The sequence below is a fragment of the Pinus tabuliformis genome, chromosome 9 (genome assembly GCF_031772625.1).
Source record: "Pinus tabuliformis cultivar Carrire ecotype Pingquan chromosome 9, CPIR1, whole genome shotgun sequence".
NCBI classification, from domain to species: domain Eukaryota; kingdom Viridiplantae; phylum Streptophyta; class Pinopsida; order Pinales; family Pinaceae; genus Pinus; species Pinus tabuliformis.
Window position 1 is genome coordinate 684,647,165 of NC_142307.1, and position 24,994 is coordinate 684,672,158.

The following is a 24,994-nucleotide window of genomic DNA, read 5'->3' on the forward strand; positions in this document are numbered from 1 at the left end:
AGATTGAGTTTGATGAGACTACATCATTGAAGGAAGCCATCAAAAAATTAAAGCATTGTTATGAACAATCGAAACACAAATTTAAAACTAAGCAGGATTATAAAGGTAATGAGAGGAATAAAGAAAAATGGGATAAGAAGTGAACAAGACCTCAAGACACAAGTAACAAAGAGAATGAAACACCGCCTAAGAAGTTCAATGCATCTGACAGAGGGAAGGAATTTCAGTTTTAGGAGTAGAACAAGGGTGATGGGAAGAATCCTTTACGATGTTGGACTTGTAGAAAAGATCATAGTAGGAGATATTTTCCATGGAATTAGGGTGGTAGACCACAAATCTACGGTGGCCATGAGGCAAAGATAGTGGGGGGTGTTGGAAAAAGCATTCCTATAATTTATTCAACTTTAGGTAACATGTAGACAGATCATCAGGCATCAATTATTGAGATGGATGGTAAGATTTGTGATAATTTTTTTTTTCTATTTTGACTGAGCCTAGATCTAATTATAGTTCTGTTAATCCTAACCTTATTGTTATATGTAATTTGCATCTACGGATGAACAAATTTTCCCTAGGTGGGTAGCTACACCTAGAACAATAGGAAGAAAGTAGTTTAACCTTTTCCTACAGTAGATAGATGAGATGAAGGAACTTACTTGTAGTCTTTCGCTTCCTTAATCCCCTTTGAATTTGATCAGGTGCTCATGTCCTAAGTGTCGTAAAATGTTCAAAAATGAAAGTGCTCAAAACTGGTTCAAACTTGAATGACTGGAAAGAGCTCGTCCTCCTGATTCCGGCACCATGAACGGTTCGGAAAACGGTCACCGTATGAGAAAGTTATGCCAAAAACAAGAATTGCCCAATAACATTGAATTTTTGAATTTTTTTTCAAAAAAATTTAAAAGAGAATATTCCACAGAATATTCATTGGAATATTCCGTTTTGGGCAGCAAATGGCAAGCTGCCACGTGACAGGTCCGGAGGGCGCCACGTGGCCAAGGTGACGTCAGCAAGTATGTTGGGTGCATGTTTAAAATTTTTATGAGTTTCGAGTATTGAACACGCGACATACAGTCCAAAAGTGCCATGCCTTACCATTGGGCCACAACGGCAGAACTTGAATGCAATGCGGAGCAAACATTATTTAAATGTTAAAATGGTTTTGGGCGGTAAATGAAGGGGGCCAGCCCCTAAGCACCAGCCCCCCCATACCACGTGACCAACGCCAAAACCTTGGGCATAAACTCTAACCGCCAAAACATAACGTTTAATGTTATGTAACGTGTTCACATTAACGTTTAGTTCGGGAGTTAACGTTCAGTGCAATGGTCAGTCAAAACAGTTTCGCACGGAATCCCATGCAAACAACCAACCCAGAATTTTTGGTCACATGCCCATTAATCACAAGCAGTTAGACTGGCGAGAATATTGGCGGAGTGCCAAATTTGGGCGGTCCCGCCATAATTGGCGGGCCTATCTGGACTCTAATTACAGTTAGCTGGAGTGATTCTAGGCCCAATTGGGGGAAAACTTCAATGAGCCATAACTTTGGCTAGGGAAGTCCTTTTTGGACGATTTTTTTTTTTGATTTTGACTATTCAGATGATTTTGAAGCCATTGGCATAGGTTAGAGAGCAATCAGAGGTCGTTTGCAGGTGTTTTTGCTCTGTGGAAGTTCTAGGAGCCACTAGGGCCCAATATTGTGGGAGTTGTATAGGGTTGCAGGTACCCATTGGAGGAGAACCAGTAGTCATTCCTGACTGATTTGAGTGTTCTGAATCCAGTTTTACAGTCTATTTCGCCTGTTGAGGCTTTTATTCAGCTGTATATTCATTTTGAGCTTTTAATGAAAATGAGGACATGCCGAGTTGGGAGCCTTGGACCCAGCAGATGTAGCCCAGGAGGGGTGAACTGCTTTATCAACTTCTTTTGCATCTGTGTTTGAATTATTTTGCAGAAAAAATTCGTTTTAGTGTGTTACACAGTAAAATGAACTAATTCTTCTATACTTAAATGGGTCATGAATAGCTGAAAATTTCATTTGTTTTTAACTGCAAGACATGTACATCTTTTAAACATGTATGTTACTGAATTGAATACCTTGCAAAGCATTTACAAGTAGTTTCAAATTCAGATCAAGTTGGTATCAAAGTAGGTTGTTGCTTCTTTGTATCAAAAGCAGTCAAATAAAGCTATAGACGGAGCCTGAAAAGAGCCAGGAAGCCTTCGAAATGCTCTTGTTATACAATTGCAAAGTAGATAAATGCTCTTTTCAGTCAATCTCTGGTGTAGTTGTCTTTTGATTGTTTTTGTGCAAAGATCTTCTAACTGTCTTGCAAGTATTGATGCTTACCAGGTTGAAACTTAAAAGAGGGGAAGGACAGTTGACTAGAGAACGAGAGAATCCTTAGTCAAGGAAGGCCAGAGAGCCATCACCTCCACCTTCAATTTCACCCTCAAGAGTCTCAGAACCTTCAAGAATGTTTGAATAGGAAGGAGAAATTCCTGCAGACATGGATCCAAAAGAAGAAGAAAGAGTCTTCAGAAAGGCTTTCTTGGACCTCACTGAAATGGTGAGGATATTGTACCAAGAAAGAAATGAGAAATTGGCTGGAGAAGGGTCCAAACATCCACATGAAGGAGAGGGCTCTTCAAGAGGTAAGAAGGATGATGATCATTCCAAGAAAGGACATGGAGGAAATGGTGATCCACCACCCCCATCGTCACCTTCTTCCTCTTCATCCTCATCTTCTTCTTCTGTGCATAAGCATAGATCCTCTGGAAAAAGTCCTTTTTTGAAGCTTGACGTAAAATTCGAATTACCTATGTTTAATGGTGAAGTGAATGTAGAAAAGCTTGACAACTGGATTAGGTAGTTGGAAGTTTACTTGAGGATCCAGAATATGCATGATGATGCCACCAAGATTCAGTTGGCTTCTTTGAGAATGGATGGAGCAGCATTGGTCTGGTGGGAGGCCAAGACTAAAGAGGAGATCAAGAAATTTGGTAAGGTTACCTTAACATGGCCTGAATTTCTGTTAGCCATTAAAAAACAGTTTTATCCTCTTGCTCACATGCAGAAAGCCATTATGAACTGGAAAAATTTCAGACAACTTAAGGGTCAGAGTGTCCAAGACTACACCCAAGAATTCAGGAGAAGAGCTCTCTTGTTAGGGGTAGATTTACAGACCCAGGAAACCTTGCTGAAATACATGGGTGGCTTGCATAGCTACCTTAGACACACCATCTTGATGTTTAACCCTACTAGCCTAGACGAGGTTTGTGTCCAAGCTACCCATTTAGAGGCAAGGGGAAAAAACACATTTGAAGAGGGTAGAAACAAGCCCCCCAAGGGGAAAAACAAAGAGAAAACCTCCAAGGGAAAGGGCAAAAAGAGTGCATCTGTCAAACAGGAGAGTGAGAAAGTGATCTGTAAACATTGTTCTAAACCAAGCCATGAGGAGAAAAGCTGTTGGAAATTACATCCTGAAAAAAATACCTCAATTTAACAAATCCAAAGGGAAACAGAAAACTGTTGCTACTACATCTACACCACAAGATTTAGGGGATGATTCAGGTGATGAAACCAAAATTGCAGCCATGGGTTTGAAAAACTTGAAGGGAAAAGAAATTGAAACTCAAGCCAGCCAAGGTTAATTTTAGGGGCGAATAATCGCCCAAAGGCGAAATTTAAGGCTTTTTATATTTTAATGGGGCGAATTTTTAATTAAAATAATAAAAACTTTTTTATATAATTAGCCCTCATTTTATTTAAAAATTAATTTATTTTTTTATTTTAGCCCAGGGCGGGTAAACTAACCGAATCATATTTTTCTTAAAATCGCCCCATTTTGATATTTGCTCTGGTTTGGGATAGCAAAATCGCCATTTCTGATTTACAGTTTGGGTTTTCTGAGTTGGGAGTGGGGTTTCTGATTTGGGAGTGGGGTTTTCTGGTTTGGAAGTGGTTTGTGAGGGTCGATTTGGTCCTGGGAGGTTAGATTTGTTTTGAAATGGAGGGCGGAGCTCAATTTGTTTTCAAATGGAGGGCGCTCCCTGTTTTCACCGATTCAGCCCGCTGTTTGCATGAATTCCGGATTATGGCTCCCTGGGTCCCTGTATAAAAATGGTTTTGAAATAGGTTTTTTCATCATAGTTCACAGATCTAAATGTTTTAGTTAGCAGCAACAGTTTCGGTGCCGGTGCGATATTTTTGCATTTTCAATCCGCTTATTCTTCTGGTATCCATGGTTTCTTGGATTTTGGTTTCTTGGATTTGAACGGCTCATGCCACTGCAGCAGCAAAAACAACAGTCGGTACTTGACAGAATGGTTGGCTGAGCGCGAGAAATTAGGCCCGTTATGCAGGTCCTGCCCATCTGTAGCCGGCTTTTGAATCAGGGTAAGTGGCTTCATATGTCTGCCACTTATGAGTAATTTACGATTCAGTTGCCTTGTGTAGCCAATTCTGGAAAATGTTACTATGGACATTTGTAGTTTGTTTTTATCTCATTTTATTCAATTGTTTACAAAGAGCATATATACAGGCATATTCAAGCAGTCTCTTATAACTGATTCTGTGATGTTTCTAAGGGACAGTATTCTGAAATAATATCATCACACCAGATTTTGACTAATTGCTAGTCAAAAGAGCTCACATCCAAGTAGTACATTTTACGTAGTTAAATGCATTCAAATGCCTATATTTGGTCCATCAACAATGTTGCAGGCGTGCAAGCAGTCAAAGGGTCATGTTATTTTATTTATCAATTATTTGGGCAGCATCAAAATTTTATATTTTTTAATTATTCCATTGTAAAGCAAAACAACTCTGATCATTTTCTATAACATTATTTAATCTTGTGATGTGGAGATGCAAAGGCTCTAGGTAATTGAACGAGTGAACTTTAGATGCTGCTAATCCTTACAATTTCCATGTCTACATGTTACCTGAGGGATCTTGAATCTTTATGTTTAGACGTTGTGTAGATTCAAATATTGACTATTGTCATTTGGGATTTAAACTCAATGTTGGTTAAAATTGAAGGAGTTTTTCAATTTGACAGGAAAGCATAACGTGAAGAAAATGGTTCTAACCCTCAGGAAGACATGCTTTAATAGATCCCACACAAAATTGTTATGAGCTGCATCATTTGGAATCTATCGAACTCTGATGGAGTAAGGGTGCACAAATGGACAGTTTCTCATCTCAGAAATTTTAAATATCCCTACGGTTGCAGGCGTCCAAGCAGTCAAAAGGTCATGCTCTTTTATTTATCATTTTTTTGGGCAGCATCAAAATTTCATATTTTTTAAATATTCCATTGGAAAGCAAAACAGCTCTGATCAATGTCTGTAACATTATTTAATCTTGTGGCTTGCTTGGTTATGAATTAGTGGCTTGCTTGGTTATGAATTTCTTTCATCAAAAGGTTCAATGATGCACACACTTTAAGCCATGACTTCACTGCCCTTGAATGTGCAGAGGTGGTCTGCTCATGTTAGGATATTCCGACACATAGGATATAGTTAAGTTCAACTTGGTCTAGTTTAGAGTTAGGTATAGAGTTAGGTAAAGTGTGTTTCTTTACCGTTGTACATATTGTAACTTACAATCCGACGGTCACGATATGTAGTGATCCGACGGTTCACTCTCACCTCGGTATTATCGACACTTGATCCGTGGCTTGACACCCGATTGGTCCATGAGTTCTATTTAAAGCGCATGGAGGGTCATTGTTCGGGTAATCCGTGCATGAGAGAAGCTTATGTAAATTTTCATTCTTTGATTAATAAATTGTCTGTACCCACGTTGGGACAGGCCGTGGACTGTTTCCCTCCTTGCACTCTGAGGGTTTTAACCACGTCAAAAATACTGGTGTATTGATTTGAGATCTGGTTGTGAGCGGTGTTCTTTTGGTATTCTTTTTGAGGAACTTACCCTGTAAATTCCTACATGGTATCGGAGCTATTTGAGGGCCGCGTCCGTTGGTGATCCAAATCTGAAGCCGGTAGAACTGCATGCGGCTGTCGTTTCCTAGATCTGCTGTTTCTGACTGCTTTCGGGCCGAGAGGACTGCTCTGTTGCGTTCGGAGCATCTGTTTCAGTGAGGAACCCCTTTCGTTTCACGCGAAAAGGTTTCCGGTAGCCCTAGCTGCGTCATTTTTCAGATCGGGAGGTATACAGTGTTTTTTTTGCAGTTTACTGTCATTTTCTCTCTGCTTATTTCGGTTTCGGTTTATTTAGCCTTTTTTTTCCCGGATCTATACCTTTCATTTCTGCGTATGCTCTTTGCCCTGCGACTCTGTGCGATCTGGGCAAATCAGAAACAGAAAGAAAGGATTTTTCTCATGCATATGCTCTTTTCCCTGCACCTTAGTGTGATCTTGGAAAATCAGAAACATTGAGAAAAATATTTAGTTTTTCGGTTAAAAGCTAACTTTGAGATTTAAAAAAAAAAAAAATTCTAGTTTTTTGGCTAAAGCTAACTTTGAGCCGTAAGGTTCGTTTTTCTTTGCATATTCGTGTTGGGTTTTGTGTTTTGTGTTTTGTAGGGGAAAAGAGCCTTCCCAAGGCAAGCACGCAACTCTCTCTCTCTCTCTCTCTCTCTCTCTCTCTCTCTCTCTCTCTCTCTCTCTCTCTCTCTCTCTCTCTCTCTCTCTCTCTCTCTCTCTCTCTCTCTCTCTCTCTCAAATATTTTGTATAGATCAATTGGTTCAAAGACTTTTTAAGAGAGTAGAGGTCTTGGGTTCAAGTCTCCATTTTGTGGGGGCGGATTTTTTCATTCCCGCACATTCGCGCACTTTGCCGGCAACGTCAACAATTTTTTTTTAAAAAGCCATAACTTCTTCATCCGGAAGCCTTTTTCAGAGCCGTTTTTTTTAAAACCGCCTATTTTTTCGAGATCTATCCATTGGACCACTTACTTTCAGCATCTTCAGCTTCAGTTTTTTTCAAAAAATGGAAAGTCCATGCCAAGTCATTCTTGACAGCACTAACTACTTCCAATGGGTAGCCTACATGGGAGATTTACTTAGAAGTAAAGGTCTCTTCAGAATAGCCACAGACCAAGAGAAGAAACCCAAAGATGAAGACAAAGCCGAAAAATGGGAAAATAGACAAGATCAAGCACGTGGTTTGATAGGAATGTCTGTTTCTCCTGATCTTAGATTCCACATTGCAGAAATTGAAACTCCTCATGAAGCATTAAAAAAACTTGCTAAAGTTTTTGGGATTAAAAATGAAATTAGAGCCCATCAACTTGAGAATGAGTTGCTTACTTTGGATCCTAATAATTTTTCTTGCATTGAAGATTTCTTGTCCAAATTCAAGACCCTTAGATATCTCTTGGAAGGTGTTAAAGTTAAGAAAGAAGATGGTAACCTTATTTATTCCATCCTTACTAAGTTGGGACCAGCCTACTCTGTATTTGTTTCCACTTTCCATTCTACAAGGGAAGCTTTCATTTGTCAAGGCAAAGACTACAAACCCCCTTCCTTTGACTCCTTTTGTGATTCCTTAATAAGAGAACAAGAAAAACTCTTACACCTTGGTCTTCTTAATCTTGGAAACTCTTCCTCGAAAGCGTTAGCCGCCCAGCAGCAACCAAATTCAAAGAATCCTAAGAAGTCTTATCCTCAAAGGAATGGTCCTAAACCAACTCAGCCTCAAGATGAAAGATCATTTCAGCAAAATGACAAGACCAATAAAAACAAATGGAAGAGGACTGACAGACATTGTAACTTTTGTAATCGAGATGGCCACTTAGAATCTAAATGCTTTAAGAAGATGGAAGCCTTGGAAGCCGCAATGAAGAAACATAACATCCATCTGGAGCCTACTTCAACTTCAACTTCCGGAACGGCACTTTCTGCATGTCATCGTCAATCATCTCAGTCTGGTTATGCATTAAATGTATCTTCTTCTTCTTCTCATTCTCATGAGTGGCTCATTGATTCTGGAGCCTCTTGTCACATGGCCAAAAACCAAGCCATGTTTTCTTCTTTAAATGATTGTAACACCAAAAATATATATGTTGGTGATGATAGATCTCTTAATGTTGTAGGGACTGGAACTGTTCATCTAGACAATGGTCAGTTCAATGATGTATTATGTGTTCCAAACTTATCCTGCAACCTTCTATCTGTCTATCAGATAACTCATTCAGGTGAAGGTAAAATTGTTGAATTTTCACCTCATGATGTTGTAATCAAGGATCTAAAAGATCCTAAACAGATTCTAGCTACTGGTCTTGCTGATGATTCCAAAAGGTTGTATAAGTTTCACAACTTTGGGTCATCCCATCTTCCCTCAGTATTTGTTGCTCATAATGATGAAGTGAGCAAACTTTGGCATGAGCGGTTTGGTCACTTAAACTATCGCTCCCTTCAGCATCTATGTAAAGAAAATATGGTGACAGGTCTTCCTATGGTATCTTGCAAAGATGGTGTTTGTTCCGGATGTGTACTCGGAAAACATCATCGGGACAGTTTTGACAAACGTGCCTCTTGGCACGCCTCAGCCCCTTTACAGCTTGTGCACAGTGATTTATGTGGTCCTCTTCCTGTTGCTTCATTCTCTGGCTGCAAGTACTTCTTAACTTTCATTGATGATTTCTCTAGACGCACTTGGGTATACTTCTTAAAACTCAAGAGCGAAGTATTTAGCACTTTTTTGGCCTTCAAAGCATTTGTTGAAAAACAATCTGGACATCAAATTCTTAAGCTAAGAACTGATAATGGTGGAGAATATGTTAAAAACGCATTCATCAACTTTTGCACCGAAAATGGAATTCAAATGCAACATACTGTTCCATACACTCCACAACAAAATGGTGTAGCTGAAAGGAAAAATCGCACCTTAAAGGAAATGGCTAATTGTATGCTGCAATCTAAAGGACTCAGTCTTAGTTTTTGGGCCGAAGCAATTAATTGTGCAAATTATATAATCAATCGCACTCCTACTAAGGTTCTAGAGAATATCACTCCAGAAGAAGCTTGGAGTTCCATTAAACCAGATGTAAGTCACTTTCGTGTGTTTGGAAGTGAAGCATGGGCCCATATTCCAGATGAAAAGCATAAAGCTTTAGAACCTAAGAGTGAGAAATGTACTTTTGTTGGATATTCTGAAGATGTAAAAGGTTATAGACTTATTCCATTTAAGTCCAAAAATGTTATCATTAGAAGAGATGTAAAATTTGATGAAAATAAATCGGCCTGCGAGCCTAGTCCGGCGGATGTGCCACCTCTTCCTATCTCTTCTATCTTTGAAAACATTTCTTCTTCTGATGATGAAAGCGAGGATGATAATCCTCCCCCACCTTCTCAGGATCCTCAACTTCCAAGATGGGTCCGTGCTACTCGGGATGCAGCAGGTGATCTTGCCGGTGATCCTACAGATCAGCGACGTACACGTTCTCAGTTTGAAAGAGCCTCTTCTTTACTGGCTCAAGCTCCAGTAAATCATGATCCTGACACTTTTGCAGAAGCTTCAGGCCATCCACATTGGGAAGCAGCTATGAATGAAGAATATCATTCATTGATGACAAATGATACATGGGATCTTGTTCCTCTACCAAAGGGACGCAAACTTGTTAGATGCAAATGGGTTTACAGAACCAAGTATGGACCAGATGGGAAAGTTGATAAACATAAGGCTCGTCTAGTTGCTAAGGGCTTTTCACAGGTTGAAGGCATTGACTACACTGAAACCTTCGCCCCTGTTGCCAAAATGAACTCTATCCGCCTTGTTCTTTCCCTTGCTGCCTCTTTAAAATGGGAAGTCCATCAGATGGATGTTAAATCTGCCTTCTTGCATGGGGACTTGCAGGAAGAAATCTATATGGAACAACCCATTGGCTTCATACAAACAGACTCCAGCCTTGTGTGTCGACTTAAGAAATCCCTTTATGGTCTCAAGCAAGCTCCTCGGGCTTGGTATGCCAAAATGGATAGCTTTCTTTTAGAATCTGGCTTTTCTAGGTGTCATTCTGACAATACTGTCTACACCAAGAAAGTGGGTGACTCTCTTATCATCCTTGTTCTTTATGTTGATGATCTTATCCTTACTGGCAGTGATCCCAACCTTATAAACCATGTGAAGTCTATCCTTAAAAAGAAATTTGAAATGACAGACTTAGGACACTTACACTATTTTCTCGGTCTTCAAGTCTTGCAATAAAAGGATAAATTGTATTCTCATCGATACTTTCTTTCCAGTAATTCATTGTAAGTTCACCCTATGTCATTATGGTAACAAAGAGCTCCTATATTTATTGCTTTCTTCAAAGACAAAATGTCTGCCACTTATTAGTAATTTACCGTTCAGTTGCCTTGTGTAGCCAATTCTGGAAAATGTGACTATGGACATTTGCAGTTTGTTTTTATCTCATTTTATTCAATTGTTTACAAAGAGCATATATACAGGCATATTCAAGCAGTCTCTTATAACTGATTCTGTGATGTTTCTAAGGGACAGTATTCTGAAATAATATCATCACACCAGATTTTGACTAATTGCTAGTCAAAAGAGCTCACATCCAAGTTAGTACATTTTACGTAGTTAAATGCATTCAAATGCCTGTATTTGGTCCATCAACAATGTTGCAGGCGTCCAAGCAGTCAAAAGGTCATGTTCTTTTATTTATCATTTTTTTGGGCAGCATCAAAATTTTATATTTTTTAAATATTCCATTGGAAAACAAAACAGCTCTGATAAATGTCTGTAACATTATTTAATCTTGTGATGTGGAGATGCAAAGGCTCTAGGTAATTGAACGAGTGAACTTTAGATGCTGCTAATCCTTACAATTTCCATGTCCACATGTTACCTGAGGGATCTTGAATCTTTATGTTTAGACGTTGTGTAGATTCAAATATTGACTATTGTCATTTGGGATTTAAACTCAATGTTGGTTAAAACTGAAGGAGTTTTTCAATTTGACAGGAAAGCATAACGTGAAGAAAATGGTTCTAACCCTCAGGAAGACATGCTTTAATAGATCCCAGAAATTGTTATGAGCTGCATCATTTGGAATCTATCGTACTCTGATGGAGTAAGGGTGCACAAATGGCAATGAGCAAAACTCTTCTTGTTTCAGAGATTTGAAGGATTGATCTGTATTGGAGAAGGAAATGGCAGCAATGAATTTGTTGTGCTTGATCATGTGGAGATCAAGACCATTCATGGTCATCAATTTGCATTTCATGGTGAGTGGGAAGTGTTTTCTCTCAGACCCTCCTAGAATAAAATCCCTAACCTCACTCAAAGGGGGAGTTGGAGGACACAATCAAGTGGGTCACTAGCTATCACTTATTAACTCACTCCGCTCTTTAGGCTAAGAAAATTCCGTACAAAGGGGGGAAATCCCTACACTAACCCTAAGACTATTGTTGATATAGGAGAGAAATCTCGTTTAGGATTAGTCTCTACCTAACTAACTCAATCTGGGGGATGTTCTAAGTTTGGAAACAAGAATATTCTCAAAGGAAAAGTCAGACACAAACGGTGGCTTGGATTAATTTGTTTAATGTGAAGAAGTATTTGCAATTTTTACAAAGCCCATCAGAGTGATCAATTGTCAAATGTCAACCGTGAAAGTGTTGTTGTCATGACATAATGGGTTGGTGAAAAATGCTTACTAAGAAATCTTGTGGAATAAAATTATCTTGCCTTATCTACAATTCTGGATCTGTGTTATTTGCTAAGGTTCAATGTTCACCACTTTGCCCAAAATGGGAACTAGACATGCTTAAACCTTCCACGCTCCTCAAAATAGTTCCGCTCACACTGTTTGATTTATAAAACAGAGGATGCCAAGCCAACTGAGCAATGGCATGAATGACATTTTTAAGGGTTCATATAAAGTATGCTCAACTGTATTGAATGTTTCTTTATTTTGCTGCCAAGTTTATCCACGGTGACTGTTTTTATATACAACACTGGAGCTGCTCGTAGTATGCATAATATTTGACTAGACCATGTCGAGCATTGCAAAAATTTGCTTTTCTCTTAATTTTACCCATGGTTGAATCTCTGCTTCCACTTATTCTGCTATGTTTTTCAGAGCATGCAATGGATTTTTCATATTTAACATTATCTTTTTCATATTTAACATTATCTTGCCATTTACCCCGGTCATTTGGACTTTGATAAACCACTGACAACATGTTTTTAACAAGCAAAGTGGCCTACATTGTTGAACCATTTGAGGAATGATCCAAGATATTTAGCAGCAGTGGATTTCTCATCTCAAAAATTTTAAATATCCCTACGGTTGATGTTAATGGCATCTTTGAAAACACTGCCGTAAGACTTCTCTCAACTGGTATTGGTGTTTTTGAACAATACCCTACCAATCCCAAGGTTTTGCTCTCCAATTGCCAGAATATTTCAATGCAAATTCTTTCTTATACAAGTTAGAATTAGTGGCTTGCTTGGTTACGAATTTGTTTCATCAAAAGGTTCAATGATGCACACACTTTAAGCCATGACTTCACTGCCCTTGAATGTGCAGAGGTGGTCTGCTCATGTTTGGCAGATGCCTCCCAGGATCATCTAGCTAGGTCCTCTCAGGCATGGGTACTTTTCAGGGCCCAGGCAATATCGTTAGACAGTGTATTGGATCATTCTTAGTGATTGATTCCATGGTAGATTCTTCTTTTTACCCTTTTCCTCTTCATCCTTTCTTTTGTAACTCTAGTTAATCTCTTGCACTCTATCCTCTTTCCATCTTTTTGATCTCATATTTAGTTCATGTTCTCTATCCATGTTCTCTTGCTTCCAGAAAAAGTTGAAAGGACAACCTCTATCTCTCAACCATATCCTTAAGCTTCGAAATGGAGACAAGCAGTGCGTGTCACATTACCAATCCACCAGGTATATTACAGAACTTAAAATATTATAAAATACTTAGTGAGATATTAGACCTGTCCTTGAGCGTCTGACCAAGATACGAAAGAACATATTATAAGAATTATCAGTGTGGATGATAATATTTATTTTCTTAAATATTAAAGAAAATAACAGGGAGAAATGTATGACACTTGTTGTTGCATATGGAAATTAAATTTTTGAAGTTAATATGCATTTGTTTGTTGTTTTAGGCTTTTGACCACTTGTAATGATGGAATTGTTAGGCAAACTTTATTTTAAACTGATGATACAGTAACAAATAGATCTTGAAGAAACTCCAGTTGCATTTCACTATAAAAACACCATAATGCTACTCATTACACATGTTAGCCAATGTTGTTTAAAAAATATGTTAAAGGATAAATATCATTTTAGAGGATTTTAGTAAATCTGCATTTTCATAGCTGAGTCAATTACCCATAAAATTATGCCTTACATTATACTATCAAATTATGAGGCTGAGGCTCTCTTACAGTAGAATTTCCCTTGAATTTACCCGAAACTTTGAAATGGTTTCCAAAACACGCAAGGATATGGTTACCTGGGTCATAAATCCAAATGCAGCAGTTACGTGTAAACTTGGAAACACTCTTTTTATATGTTGAATTTTGTTCCTTTTTTGCAAATTTTTATGTTTCATTTAGAAAGATTCTGCTATTTTTTTTAGTTTTGTTGTTCTAAGTGGGTACCACAAGGTTTGGGTTCCTCAAACCTGCAATTTATGAAACAAGATTCTGAAGAAATGCAGAGAACACCGTTATGTTGGCAGTTGGCACATTTCTGTTTTGGCAACACCTCAGAAAATTGTCAGGGGCATTTCTAGGATGTTTTGTACCTCAAAATGGTTCTGCTACATAAACAGGTGGTTAGGTTGCAGGAGTTTTCAGCAACCTTACAAAGAATTGGTAGGTAATAATATTTGTCTTATTCTAAAGAACTATATTGATAGAATTGAGTTATAGAAAATCTATATGATTCTGCATTTCCTAGGTTTGAGTCTACTTTTGAGTTTGGTAAGCAAAAAAATGTTCAGCAAATCACACTTACAACACACAGCTGTAGCTGGCCTTCAGCTACAGAAATATGGCCAAAGTACTGATATGGTCATATCTAGCCATATATATGAATAATACTGTCAATATGTCATGGACCTTATTTTTGTTATATATTGACTGTATTGTATTTGGTTGTATTTTATCGTATTCAGCTGTATTTGCTTTTTCCAAATATAAATTTTGGACAAGACTCTTATTTCCGTCATATTTGTTTTTTCCTCAAATATGGATATTTATGGTATTTGTACATGTATGCACCAAATACAGCAAACAAGCATTTTGAGTTAGAGAAATATGATTCTCTTACCATATATTCTCAAAGCTACAAAAACTTGAAAATGCAAAAATAATCTTTGGTAGATGTATAGATATAAATTTGTTATATCCCATGCGTGCATTTGAGATAACCCTAGATTCATATTGGCCACAATCATGGATCCTGCTTTGAGAGTAGCTTTGCCTCCCCCTCCAGGCCCTGAAGTGGCTGTGTTTCGAAGTTTGGTGTCTGCATTAGGGAAATCTTTAAAGTCTCAGCCAATTTGTTTTGTGAAGAAGCTGGAGAACATTCTTGAAGTCTCCATCCCTATTTCATCCTGAAGGCATAAATGTCTCTGGTCACAGCGTTGCATCCCAACTTGCCCAACAAAATGAGTTCAACTTAAGAAAACCTTCTTCATACCATTATGACTTCTCTTAGGATTTTTGGTATGCAAATTACCTCAGTAAATATATATTATTTAGAACTATGTTGTAATTTTTGTCAGGGTTCATGTTTAGGTTCAACTGTCACTGGCTACCCTATTCTGGAAGAGATTTTTGTCTCCTGAAGACATCTTGATCTAACTCTTCATTCTTTGTTTTCACCTCCATAAAAAATCTCTAGTGGATTCATAAATTTTCCTTTTATTGTGACAGACTATTTTATGTGGTATTGTTGGCATACCTCCTTCAAATGGTGTTATTCCTGAATCTCCAATGCACATGAAAGGCTTAGCTACCCTCAAACATCAGGTACCAATATATTGGAATTATCAATTGCAGCTTCTCAGGGAAAAGACACAATTCAGACATTTTATAGACGAGTAACTTAAAAGTACTTTTGTTACAGTTGGTGCTTAGCAAGTTAGTGACAACAATCCGAAAAAGTATGCAGAAAAATTCAACCTTAGGGAAATTATACGGAAACATGCAAGAAGCCTATGAGCAAATGCAGACCCCAATGGTTTATCAGCCTCCACCTGCCTTGGTAATGGTCTTATTTTTGAGTTTGGGTGTTTCAATTTATCTAATTTTCCTCTCCCTTTATTTATTTGTCTTGTCATGTCCCAACCATTTATGCAGGCGCTTAAGGAATTGAAAGAGACCACAATTCATTTGGCTGCAAGTACTAGGAATATGGATGCCCCAGTTGATGAATCAATTTTTAATGTTGACAAGGACGTGGATGACCTGCTTCTTGTTGAGGTGAAAGAACAACAATTGAGTAATTTGTTGCAATCTCTGATGGTGGTTGGCTGCCTTGCAGTAATGCCCATCATTAGAAAGATCCCAACTTCTGTGCTTTGGGGTTACTTTGCCTTCATGGCCATAGAGAGTTTGCCAGGAAATCAATTTTGGGAAAGGCTATTGTTTCTTTTCACTGCTCCAAGCCGTAGATACAAATATGAACTTTATTCAAACTATAATGTGATTGAATTTAATGCTTGTAATATAGTTTTCAAAGCTGATCAATGTTGAACTGATGGTTACAGAGAACTTTAGGAGTATCATGCTACATTTCTTGAAACGGTGCCTTTCAAGACAATTGCCACTTTCACCATTTTCCAGACATGTTATTTGCTGGCATGTTTTGGTATCACATGGGTGCCTATAGATGGTGTTCTCTTCCCACTACTAATCATGTTGTAACTTGTTAGTCCCAGCGAGGCAGTATATCCTTCCCAAGTTTTTCAAAGGAGCACATCTTCAAGAATTGGATGCAGTAGAGTATGAAGAAGCCCCTGGAATGTCATGCAATATAACAGTGAGTGCAAGACACATATCAAACAAATTTTAAAAATATTACTCAATTCTATTTCATAAGCCCTGCAGCATGAACAATAATAAATTGAACTATAACATATATTGATTGCAGGAAGCTGGAATTCAGGGGTTCGGACTAGGAAGCATGGGAACAGGTGCAAATGATGGTGAATTTTTGAATGAGATGATTACATGAAGTCGCGGTGAGGTCAAACACATATATAGTCCACGGATAACTAGCTCGAGTGATTGCACACTAATTCATGGATCCGAGTCTACATTAAGTCCCCAAGTTGCAGAAGCTAAACAAATATATAGCCCCCGTATAAGTGAGATCAGACAGTCACATAGCCCTCACAGAGGGGAAAAGCATTCGGCATTCCCCTGGTTAGTCAAGGGAAAAATACGAGTCCAAGTGCATTTGGTTTGAGGCCACATAAACCAACTTCCAATTAGGTGTTTGGAGTCTAAATCCTCGGCTAGTAATCTTTCCCTTGAGTGAGCATATCTTATGTTTAATAGTACATATTTTGTTGGCTTATCATTATTTAATCATTGTGCCATAAATCACTCGGTTGTATTTGGTGTGTCTTCACAAAGAACCTTTGTCCATCTAAGAGGACAGGGTAGACAATATAGTGCGTGTAAAAAAATGTAATGGAAGTCAAGCTTGAAGTATTTCTGTTTTCTTGAAGCATGAAATCTATTATGTCAGTCTTGTGGTTTTGTAGACCCCGGGCATTCCAAATAAGCATGGTGGTATTAAAGGGTCTTGTGAGTGGTTTGAGCTTCATAGAAAGTCATCCTTATTCTACCAGTTGGATCATAACCACAAAGTTTGCAGCCTTTAATGTTTCATTGAAATAAAAAATGTGGAAATTAAACTTGACAAATGAAAAGGAAATGGTAAGGCTTACAATATTAGAACTTCTGTAAATGTTTAGCCATTACCTTTAAAAACTAACCAAGGGAAATGTCAAATGATCAAGGATATGTTGAGATGGAAATATCTATTTTTCATGACAGTAAAACATTTAGATAATGGAAATAAAGAATATGTGCATTCAAGTTAAATCAGATTTATCTTGAATGGTTGGGAAGATTTGTTATTATCTTTAATAATTTAAGTCTTGTAAAGCAAATTCAGAAGGAATAATTTAAGTCTTGTAAAGAAACAAACTTGAAGAAAAACAAAGAATATGAAGCCATATACAAGGAATATGAAGCCTGCGTGTTATGTTAATTTATGAGCAGTTTTATGCTCTGCAGTATAATCTGTGAGAAAATTGGCTACAATATTCAACAGACAGGACATTATGAGTTTCTCAATTTGTGCTATTATATGCTATGGATTTTCTAACCGATATCTTGAAAACGCGGTCTGTACTTGCCATCTATGCCTGAGTTTTGCAGCGGTTTGTTACTTTCAAGCCATGCCTAATGTCATATTGTTTGTTGCAACTTTAATGTAGACAACTAACCAGGAAGGCATTAGGTCATTCATAGAGGATGCTTAGGCATGATTCCAGGCTTTTGAAAATAATTGTGATTTCCATCACTAGTCATAGCACTTGATAGAAAGTTGGGATATTCATGAGTGTGAATTTATGTTTGTGTGTTTACATACTTTCTTATGAATTAACTAATGCTCAGTAGCAGTAGACATTGGACAAGTATATTTTTATAGTTTTGTTTTAAACTGAAACAAATCCAGGGCTAAAAGGAATGGATTGATTGCACTAGTCATCCTTCTGTAACTTTCCAACATAGGCTGGAGTAAATAGATTGTAATTTGGGTAATTTTTCTAACTGCAAACAGGAACATACTTGTGTATTGGCAGGGAAGCTATGATGGCTATTATGTCAGGCCAGGTGATCACACTCCCTTGATCGTGAGCACGATTGTGATCAAGATGGAAGACTTCATAGTCTAGATTGATTGTTTAGCAGTGATAGTTAGTGGGCTCATTCACAAAAGCTTCTATTTCACTAATCCTTTTTATAGAGTTGTCAGATTCAATTTCCAAAGGTTTTAAGTACACTGTAGAGTTGAGTTTTGAGCGAGTTGTGATTCACAGTATATCAGCTATGCCACTTGAATGAAGACAAGCATAATAGAGGTATCAGACTTTGTTATAAGCTTACCTACATATTATAAGGGACTTGGTTGGTTTTTTTATAATTTTATAGACAAGTTCCATGTCGTGGGAATGTGAAAAAAAATAGTGATATTGCCACCATGTGGCTCTTATCATATATGGTTTTATACTTCTTCAAAAAATTCTCTAAGAGTTCACAATGCTAAAATTCACTAGGTCTTTACAAAGTTTTATTATTTAGTGAAAGATTTGCCAAGTTTTTACAAGATTTTATAATTGAGTAAAATATTCGCCATGCCTGGTGAGAGATTCGCCAGAAAATTATATATACATATTATATTATTGATAAAATCGCCTTCCATTTTTCCTATATACCATGGAGATTCGCCCAATTATTATATTTATAAATTTGGGGGGCGTTCTTAAAATTTTCCCTGAAGCCAGCACTAGTACCTCAAATTGTCATGTACAAGCTCCTAATGAGGAAGAAAGAATTGAACTGTTTCATGTGAGGGTGATTTCAAAACATACTAAGATTGACACACTTTTTGATAGTGGGTCACAAGAAAACCTTATATCAGAGGACTTGGTCAAGCAGCTTAAACTTGAGACCGTTCCACATCCGAAGCCATATCCACTTGGATGGATTTGCAAGGATGCAAATTTACAAGTTTCAAGAAAGTGCACATTGCACTTTGCAATTACTGCACATTTTATTGACACAGTTGAACTTGATGTGGTACCTTTTGATATAGCAGGAATTGTTTTGGGAAGTCCTTGTTTGACAGGAAAGCTATCTTTCATCGCCATGAAAACACATATCATCTTTTCAAATATGGCAAGGAGTTCATTGTTAGAGCTCATCGCAAGAAGACAAATATAGCGATGGTGAATGCAGGACCAGTAAAAAGGTTGGTCAATTCAAGTAAGAATTTTGTTCTTCTTATGATTAAGCCCAAGGTTGATGTGAATCATGAGTCATTTGAATATTGTGATCCAAAACTTAAATCAGATCTGTATGATGTAGTTGATGCATATCATGAGATGTTTCAAGAGCCAACAGGTTTGCCTCCTAAGAGGGAGATTCAGCATGAAATCCATTTGCATCCAGATTGTCCTCTTCCAAACATAGGCATGTACCGCATGTCTATTATGGAGAATGCTGAAATAAAGAAGCAAATCAAGGACTTGTTGGACAAGGGTTTCATAAGGCCAAGTACTTCGCCATGTGGGTCACCGATTGTACTGATTCCAAAGAAAGATGGCACTTGGCGTATGTGTGTTGATTTCAGGGCCTTGAACAAGATAACGGTAAAGAATCGTTACCCACTCCCAAGGATAGATGATTTGCTAGACTAGTTGAAAGATGCTCGATATTTCACTAAGTTAGACTTGCGTAGTGGATATCATCAAGTAAGAATTGAAGAAAGTGACATATGGAAGACAGCCTTTAAAACCAAACAAGGACTCTTTGAATGGCTTGTGATGCCGTTTTGTTTGTGCAATGCACCTACAACTTTCATGCGGGTAATGGATGATGTCTTGCGTCCTTTTCTTGATGATTTCGTTATTGTCTACTTAGATGACATCTTAATTTTCAGCAAGTCTAGAGAAGATCACATCATGCATGTTAGGAAAGTACTTGATGTTTTGAAGAAGAATTAGTTATTCCTTAAAATGTCAAAGTGTGAATTTGGAAAATCTTCTTTGGTCTATATGGGAAATATAGTAGGAGGAGGCGCTCTGAGGATTGATCCTGCTAAAATAGAGGCTATTGTGAATTGGCCTACTCCCAAATCCATAACAGAGGTAAGAAGTTTTTTGGGTGCAGCTCAATATTGGAGGAAGTTCATCTCTAACTTATCTTCTATAGCAACTCCTATGCATGCAGTGACAAGTGTGAAGCATGCTTTCCAATGGGGAGGCAAGTAGCAAAAAGCTTCCGAATCTTTGAAAGAGAAGATTAGTTCAGCTCTGGTCCTTGCATTACCGGATTTGAGACAACCATTTGAGATACAAACCGATGCTAGTGATTATGCCATGGGTGCAGTTCTTCTACAGCATGGTAAGCCTATTGCTTTTCATTCTGAAACTTTTAATGGTGCTGTTGTAAATTATCCTACGTATGATAAGGAGTTGTATGCGTTGGTACAAAGCATCAAAAAGTGGAAACACTATTTGATGGGCAAAGAAACTGTTATACATACCGACCATTAGCCCTTACAGTACTTGCAATCACAAAGCAAGTTACAACAGTCACGACACTTCAGATGGATGGGCTTCTTGCAACAATTTCGTTTGGTAATAAGGTACAAGAAAGGTACTTTGAATAAAGTTGCTGATATGCTTTCAAGGCCTATTATTGGTGCTGTTACTTTACTTAAGAATGATTCCATTGTACATGATAGTTACATAGAACAATATGCATCTGATGATGACTTTAAAGATGTGTATGCTAACTTGAGTAAAGGGAATCATTTAGAGGAAAATGACTATCACATGCATAAAAATTTGCTGTTTCATTTGGGAAAGTTGTGTATACCATAGGGGGAGAGAATAAATGTCATAAGAGAAGCTCATTCTTCTCTTATTGCTGGCCATTTTGGTGTAAGCAAAACAGTTGCACATCTACAGAGGTATTGCTATTGGCCTCGCATGGTAGATTCTGTTTCAAGGTTCATAAGAGGTTGTTCATTATGTGCTACAAGCAAGCCTAGTAATAGGAAGCTTGGCTTGTATACTCCTTTTCCGGTACCTTCTAGACCATGGGAGAGCATCTCTATGGATTTGGTAGTAGGTTTGCCAAAATCTAGAAAGAAGCATGATTATTTATATGTAGTAATTGATCGTTTCAGCAAAATGTGTATACTTATGCCTTGTAAGAAAACTATAACTGCTGAACAAATTGCTGAATTATTTTTTCATCATGTATGGATTCACTTTGGTTTGCCTACTCCCATTATTAGTGACAAGGATTCCATATTTGTGGGGAATTTTTGGTCCAATCTATGGGAGATGATGGACACAAAGTTGAAGAAAAGTACTGCTTTCCATCCACAAACAGATGGACAAACAGAAGTTGTGAACAGAACCATTGTGCACCTCTTGAGAGGTTATTGCAGCAAGCATCCCAAGATTTGGGATGAACATTTGCACTACATACAACATACTTACAATCGTGCCAAGCACTCTTCCACAAACACCTCACCGTTTGAATCTTGTTTTGGTTACTTGCCAAAATCACCTCTTGATTTCATTCTTGAGAAAGATGTCGCCATTGAGGGACATAGTGATATTGACAAAGCCCATTCATTCATTGAAAGAATTCAACAAATACATCAGAAAATTGAAGAACAGCTTGAGAAGAGTCAAGGCAAGTACAAGGAAAGACACGACAAACATAGAGTTGATCACAAGTTTGAAGAAGGGGATGAGGTATGGCTGTACATTAGTAAGGAAAGGATGTAAGGAGAAGGTAAAAAGCTGAAGCCTATTCGTTATGGTCCATTCAAAATCCTCAAGAAGGTTGGAAATAATGCTTTTCAATTAGATTTGCCTTCCTACATGCAAATGTATTCTGTTGTTAATGTGGAGAACTTACGTTTGTATGAACCTCCTTTGATTGTTGATCATGAAAGTGTTGTTCAGCTGCCATCTATAGAATATTTCTCGCCAGAATTCTTAGATGAGCTGAAAGAAGATACAATCCTTGACAGAAGGACACACACTTCAAGGAGGGGCAATGTAGATTATGTTCGGGTTGGTTTCAAAGGCAGCAAACCGAACAAGGCAAAGTGGATGGAGGTGGACAGAGTGAGGGAGCTGTACCCTCACCTCTTTAATAGGTAGTTGAAGGCTTTTGGGGTCCAAAAGCTTCCCAATGGGGAGGCGTGATCAGGTGCTCATGTCCTAAGTGTCGTAAAATGCTCAAAAATGAAAGTGCTCAAAACTGGTTCAAACTTGAACGACTGGAAAGAGCTCATCCTCCTGATTCCGGCACCATGAATGGTTCGGAAAACGGTCGCCGTATGAGAAAGTTATGCCAAAAAGAAGAATTGCCCAATAACATTGAAATTTTGAATTTTTTTCAAAAAAAATTAAAAGAGAATATTCCACAGAATATTCATTGGAATATTCTGTTTTGGGCAGCAAATGGCAAGCTGCCATGTGACAGGCCCGGAGGGCGCCAAGTGGCCAAGGTGACGTCAGCAAGTATGTTGGGCGCATGTTTAAAATTTTTATGAGTTTTGAGTATTGAACACGCGACGTACAGTCCACAAGTGCCACGCCTTACCGTTGGGCCACAATGGCAGAACTTGAATGCAATGCGGACCAAACATTATTTAAATGTTAAAATGGTTTTGGGCGGGAAATGAAGGGGGCCAGCCCCTAAGCGCCAGCCCCCCCATACCACGTGACCAACGCCAGAACCTTGGGCATAAACTCTAACCACTAGCACATAACGTTTAATGTTATGTAACGTGTTCACATTAAGGTTTATTTTGGGAGTTAACGTTCAGTGCAACGGTCAGTCAAAATAGTTTCGCACAGAATCCCATGCAAACAGCCAACTCGAAATTTTTGGTCACATGCCCATTAATCACAAGCAGTTAGACTGGCAGGAATATTGGCGGAGCGCCAAATTTGGGCGGTCCTGCCATAATTGGCGGGCCTATCTGGACTCTAATTACAGTTAGCTGGAGTGATTCTAGGCCCAATTGGGGGAAAACTTCAGTGAGCCATAACTTTGGCTAGGGAAGTCCTTTGTGGACGATTCTTTTTTTTATTTTGACTATTCAGATGATTTTGAAGCCATTGGCATAGGTTAGAGAGCAATCAGAGGTCGTTTGCAGGTGTTTTTGCTCCGTGGAAGTTCTAGGAGCCACTAGGGCCCAGTATTGTGGGAGCTGTATAGGGTTGCAGGTACCCATTGGAGGAGAACCAGTAGTCATTCCTGACTGATTTGAGTGTTCTGAATCTAGTTTTACAGTCTATTTCACCTGTTGAGGCTTTTATTCAGCTGTATATTCATTTTGAGCTTTTAATCAAAATGAGGACATGCCCAGTTGGGAGCCTTGGACCCAGCAGATGTAGCCCAGGAGGGGTGAACTGCTTTATCAACTTCTTTTGCATCTGTGGTTGAGTTATTTTGCAGAAAAAATTCGTTTTAGTGTGTTAAACAGTAAAATGAACTAATTCTTCTATACTTAAATGGGTCATGAATAGCTGAAAATTTCATTTGTTTTTAACTGCAAGACATGTACATCTTTTAAACATGTATGTTACTGAATTGAATACCTTGCAAAGCATTTACAAGTAGTTTCAAATTCAGATCAGAATTCTTGTCATCGCTCCCACTTGAACTAAACCCGCTCAATTGGTACTTGTATCAACAGAAACAGAAACAACAAACGATCAAAGCATACATGATCTATCTACTATAAACAAATGGAATAGAAGACATTGAAACACATAATCATCATAGATATGAACAAGAATATGAGAAAAGGAATAAACTCTTTATTAATGTAGAAGGAAGAGTTTCACCCAATACAATTCGATCCTATGCCACTCCTCCAGCTTCAGTCCAACCCTCACCACATCAAAAGCACACCAATCCAGCAACATAACATTGCTTGACATGAACTCAATTCTCAAACCAACAAAATTTCCTTGCAAAATTCAAATTCTAGCCCCTTGATCACTATGATGATTGCTCAATTTATAGGAAATGGAGGTGGTTTTATCATAAATGAGGGTATTGAATGTCCTTCCAAACTTGGAGTTAGTTGCCATGGAGGAAGGGATGAGAGGATAGGAGGCTTATGGATCCTTATGTTATCCAATTTTGAGCTCATAGGAAGATATAAGAGATGGGACCCTGTTATCTGGAAATCTAGTGTCCACTTGGAGCTGCTAGTCCCACTAAGACTGGTAGCTATCTTAGAAACAAACAAACTAAAACTACTTTCGTTTTCCTTTATGAGAAGTAGATAAGAGTGAAATGAAGGACACCAACCTCAGTCTTGCACTTGGTTCCTTGCTCGATTCCTCTCCCTTCTGACAGATCCTTGCCGCTTCTCCTTCGTCTACCCAGCTTCAAAGAGCACCTGTGGAATCAAAGCAGCATAATACTATAGAAGAAAAGGGATCTACAATCATAAACAATATAGGAACAGATGTATATTGACCACACAAATGCATATATCATCTAACATACAAGAATGTGGAGGAAAACTTGAATAGCTTTATTAATATCAAGAATAGCAAAGAGGATTACAACCAATTGTTTTGACCTAGCATCATCCTCCAACATGAAAGCCCTTCTTTCACCTCATGAAAATCTTAGATCACCCAACACTATGATATTCCAATAAGAAACCAACAACACTTCCTTACAAGATACAAAATTCCAGCCTCTGGATCTCTTGGATGAGGGATCCATATATAGATGATTGCAGGGGGGTGAGTCAGCTTCTGGGATTTTTATTAGTGTCCTCTCTCTGATAGTTCTTGATTCCACTTGGAGATTGATGATCTCTTACTCATCCCTAGGCAAATTCAGAGAGGCAAGTGTCACAGGAGAAGTTTCTGGAAGATTCCATGATCATCCACCTCGCAAACTGTCTCTACCATTTGTCCACTCTCGCCCATCGCACCCTACAGAAGGGATTTTCAGTATGCATTGCACCCTTTTCACTGGGCAGGTGGGATGCATCGCACCCTTAGCACTGAGCAACCTGTATGGTCTAGTTTTGACCAGTTCTGAGCAGTTTCCTGTGGAGAACTTCTGGGAGATGATGTAATCAACTAACCTTGTTCCTTTAGGGTATGAAACAACACTTTTAGGGACATAGGAGCCCTTTTTTTATGGACATGTTTGATTGGGGTTGCAGTGCCCAAAA

At 38.3% G+C, this 24,994-nt stretch overlaps 1 protein-coding gene across 2 annotated transcripts; it reads left to right on the forward strand.

Annotated features, from left to right (window-relative positions):
- Positions 1–3,907: 3,907 nt before the first annotated feature.
- On the forward strand, positions 3,908–15,965 carry LOC149150509 (putative boron transporter 2). Of its 2 annotated transcripts, none has more exons than XM_089442466.1 (5): positions 3,908–4,402; positions 5,067–5,259; positions 14,884–14,979; positions 15,077–15,214; positions 15,310–15,965. In XM_089442466.1, the coding sequence occupies exons 2-5, from the start codon at positions 5,140–5,142 to the stop codon at positions 15,703–15,705; spliced, it is 750 nt and encodes a 249-aa protein (XP_089298592.1). In that variant the 5' UTR covers positions 3,908–4,402; positions 5,067–5,139; the 3' UTR covers positions 15,706–15,965. The 2 variants fall into 2 exon arrangements, with proteins under 2 accessions (XP_089298592.1, XP_089298593.1); XM_089442467.1 differs by having other exon boundaries at positions 15,122–15,214.
- Positions 15,966–24,994: the final 9,029 nt, after the last annotated feature.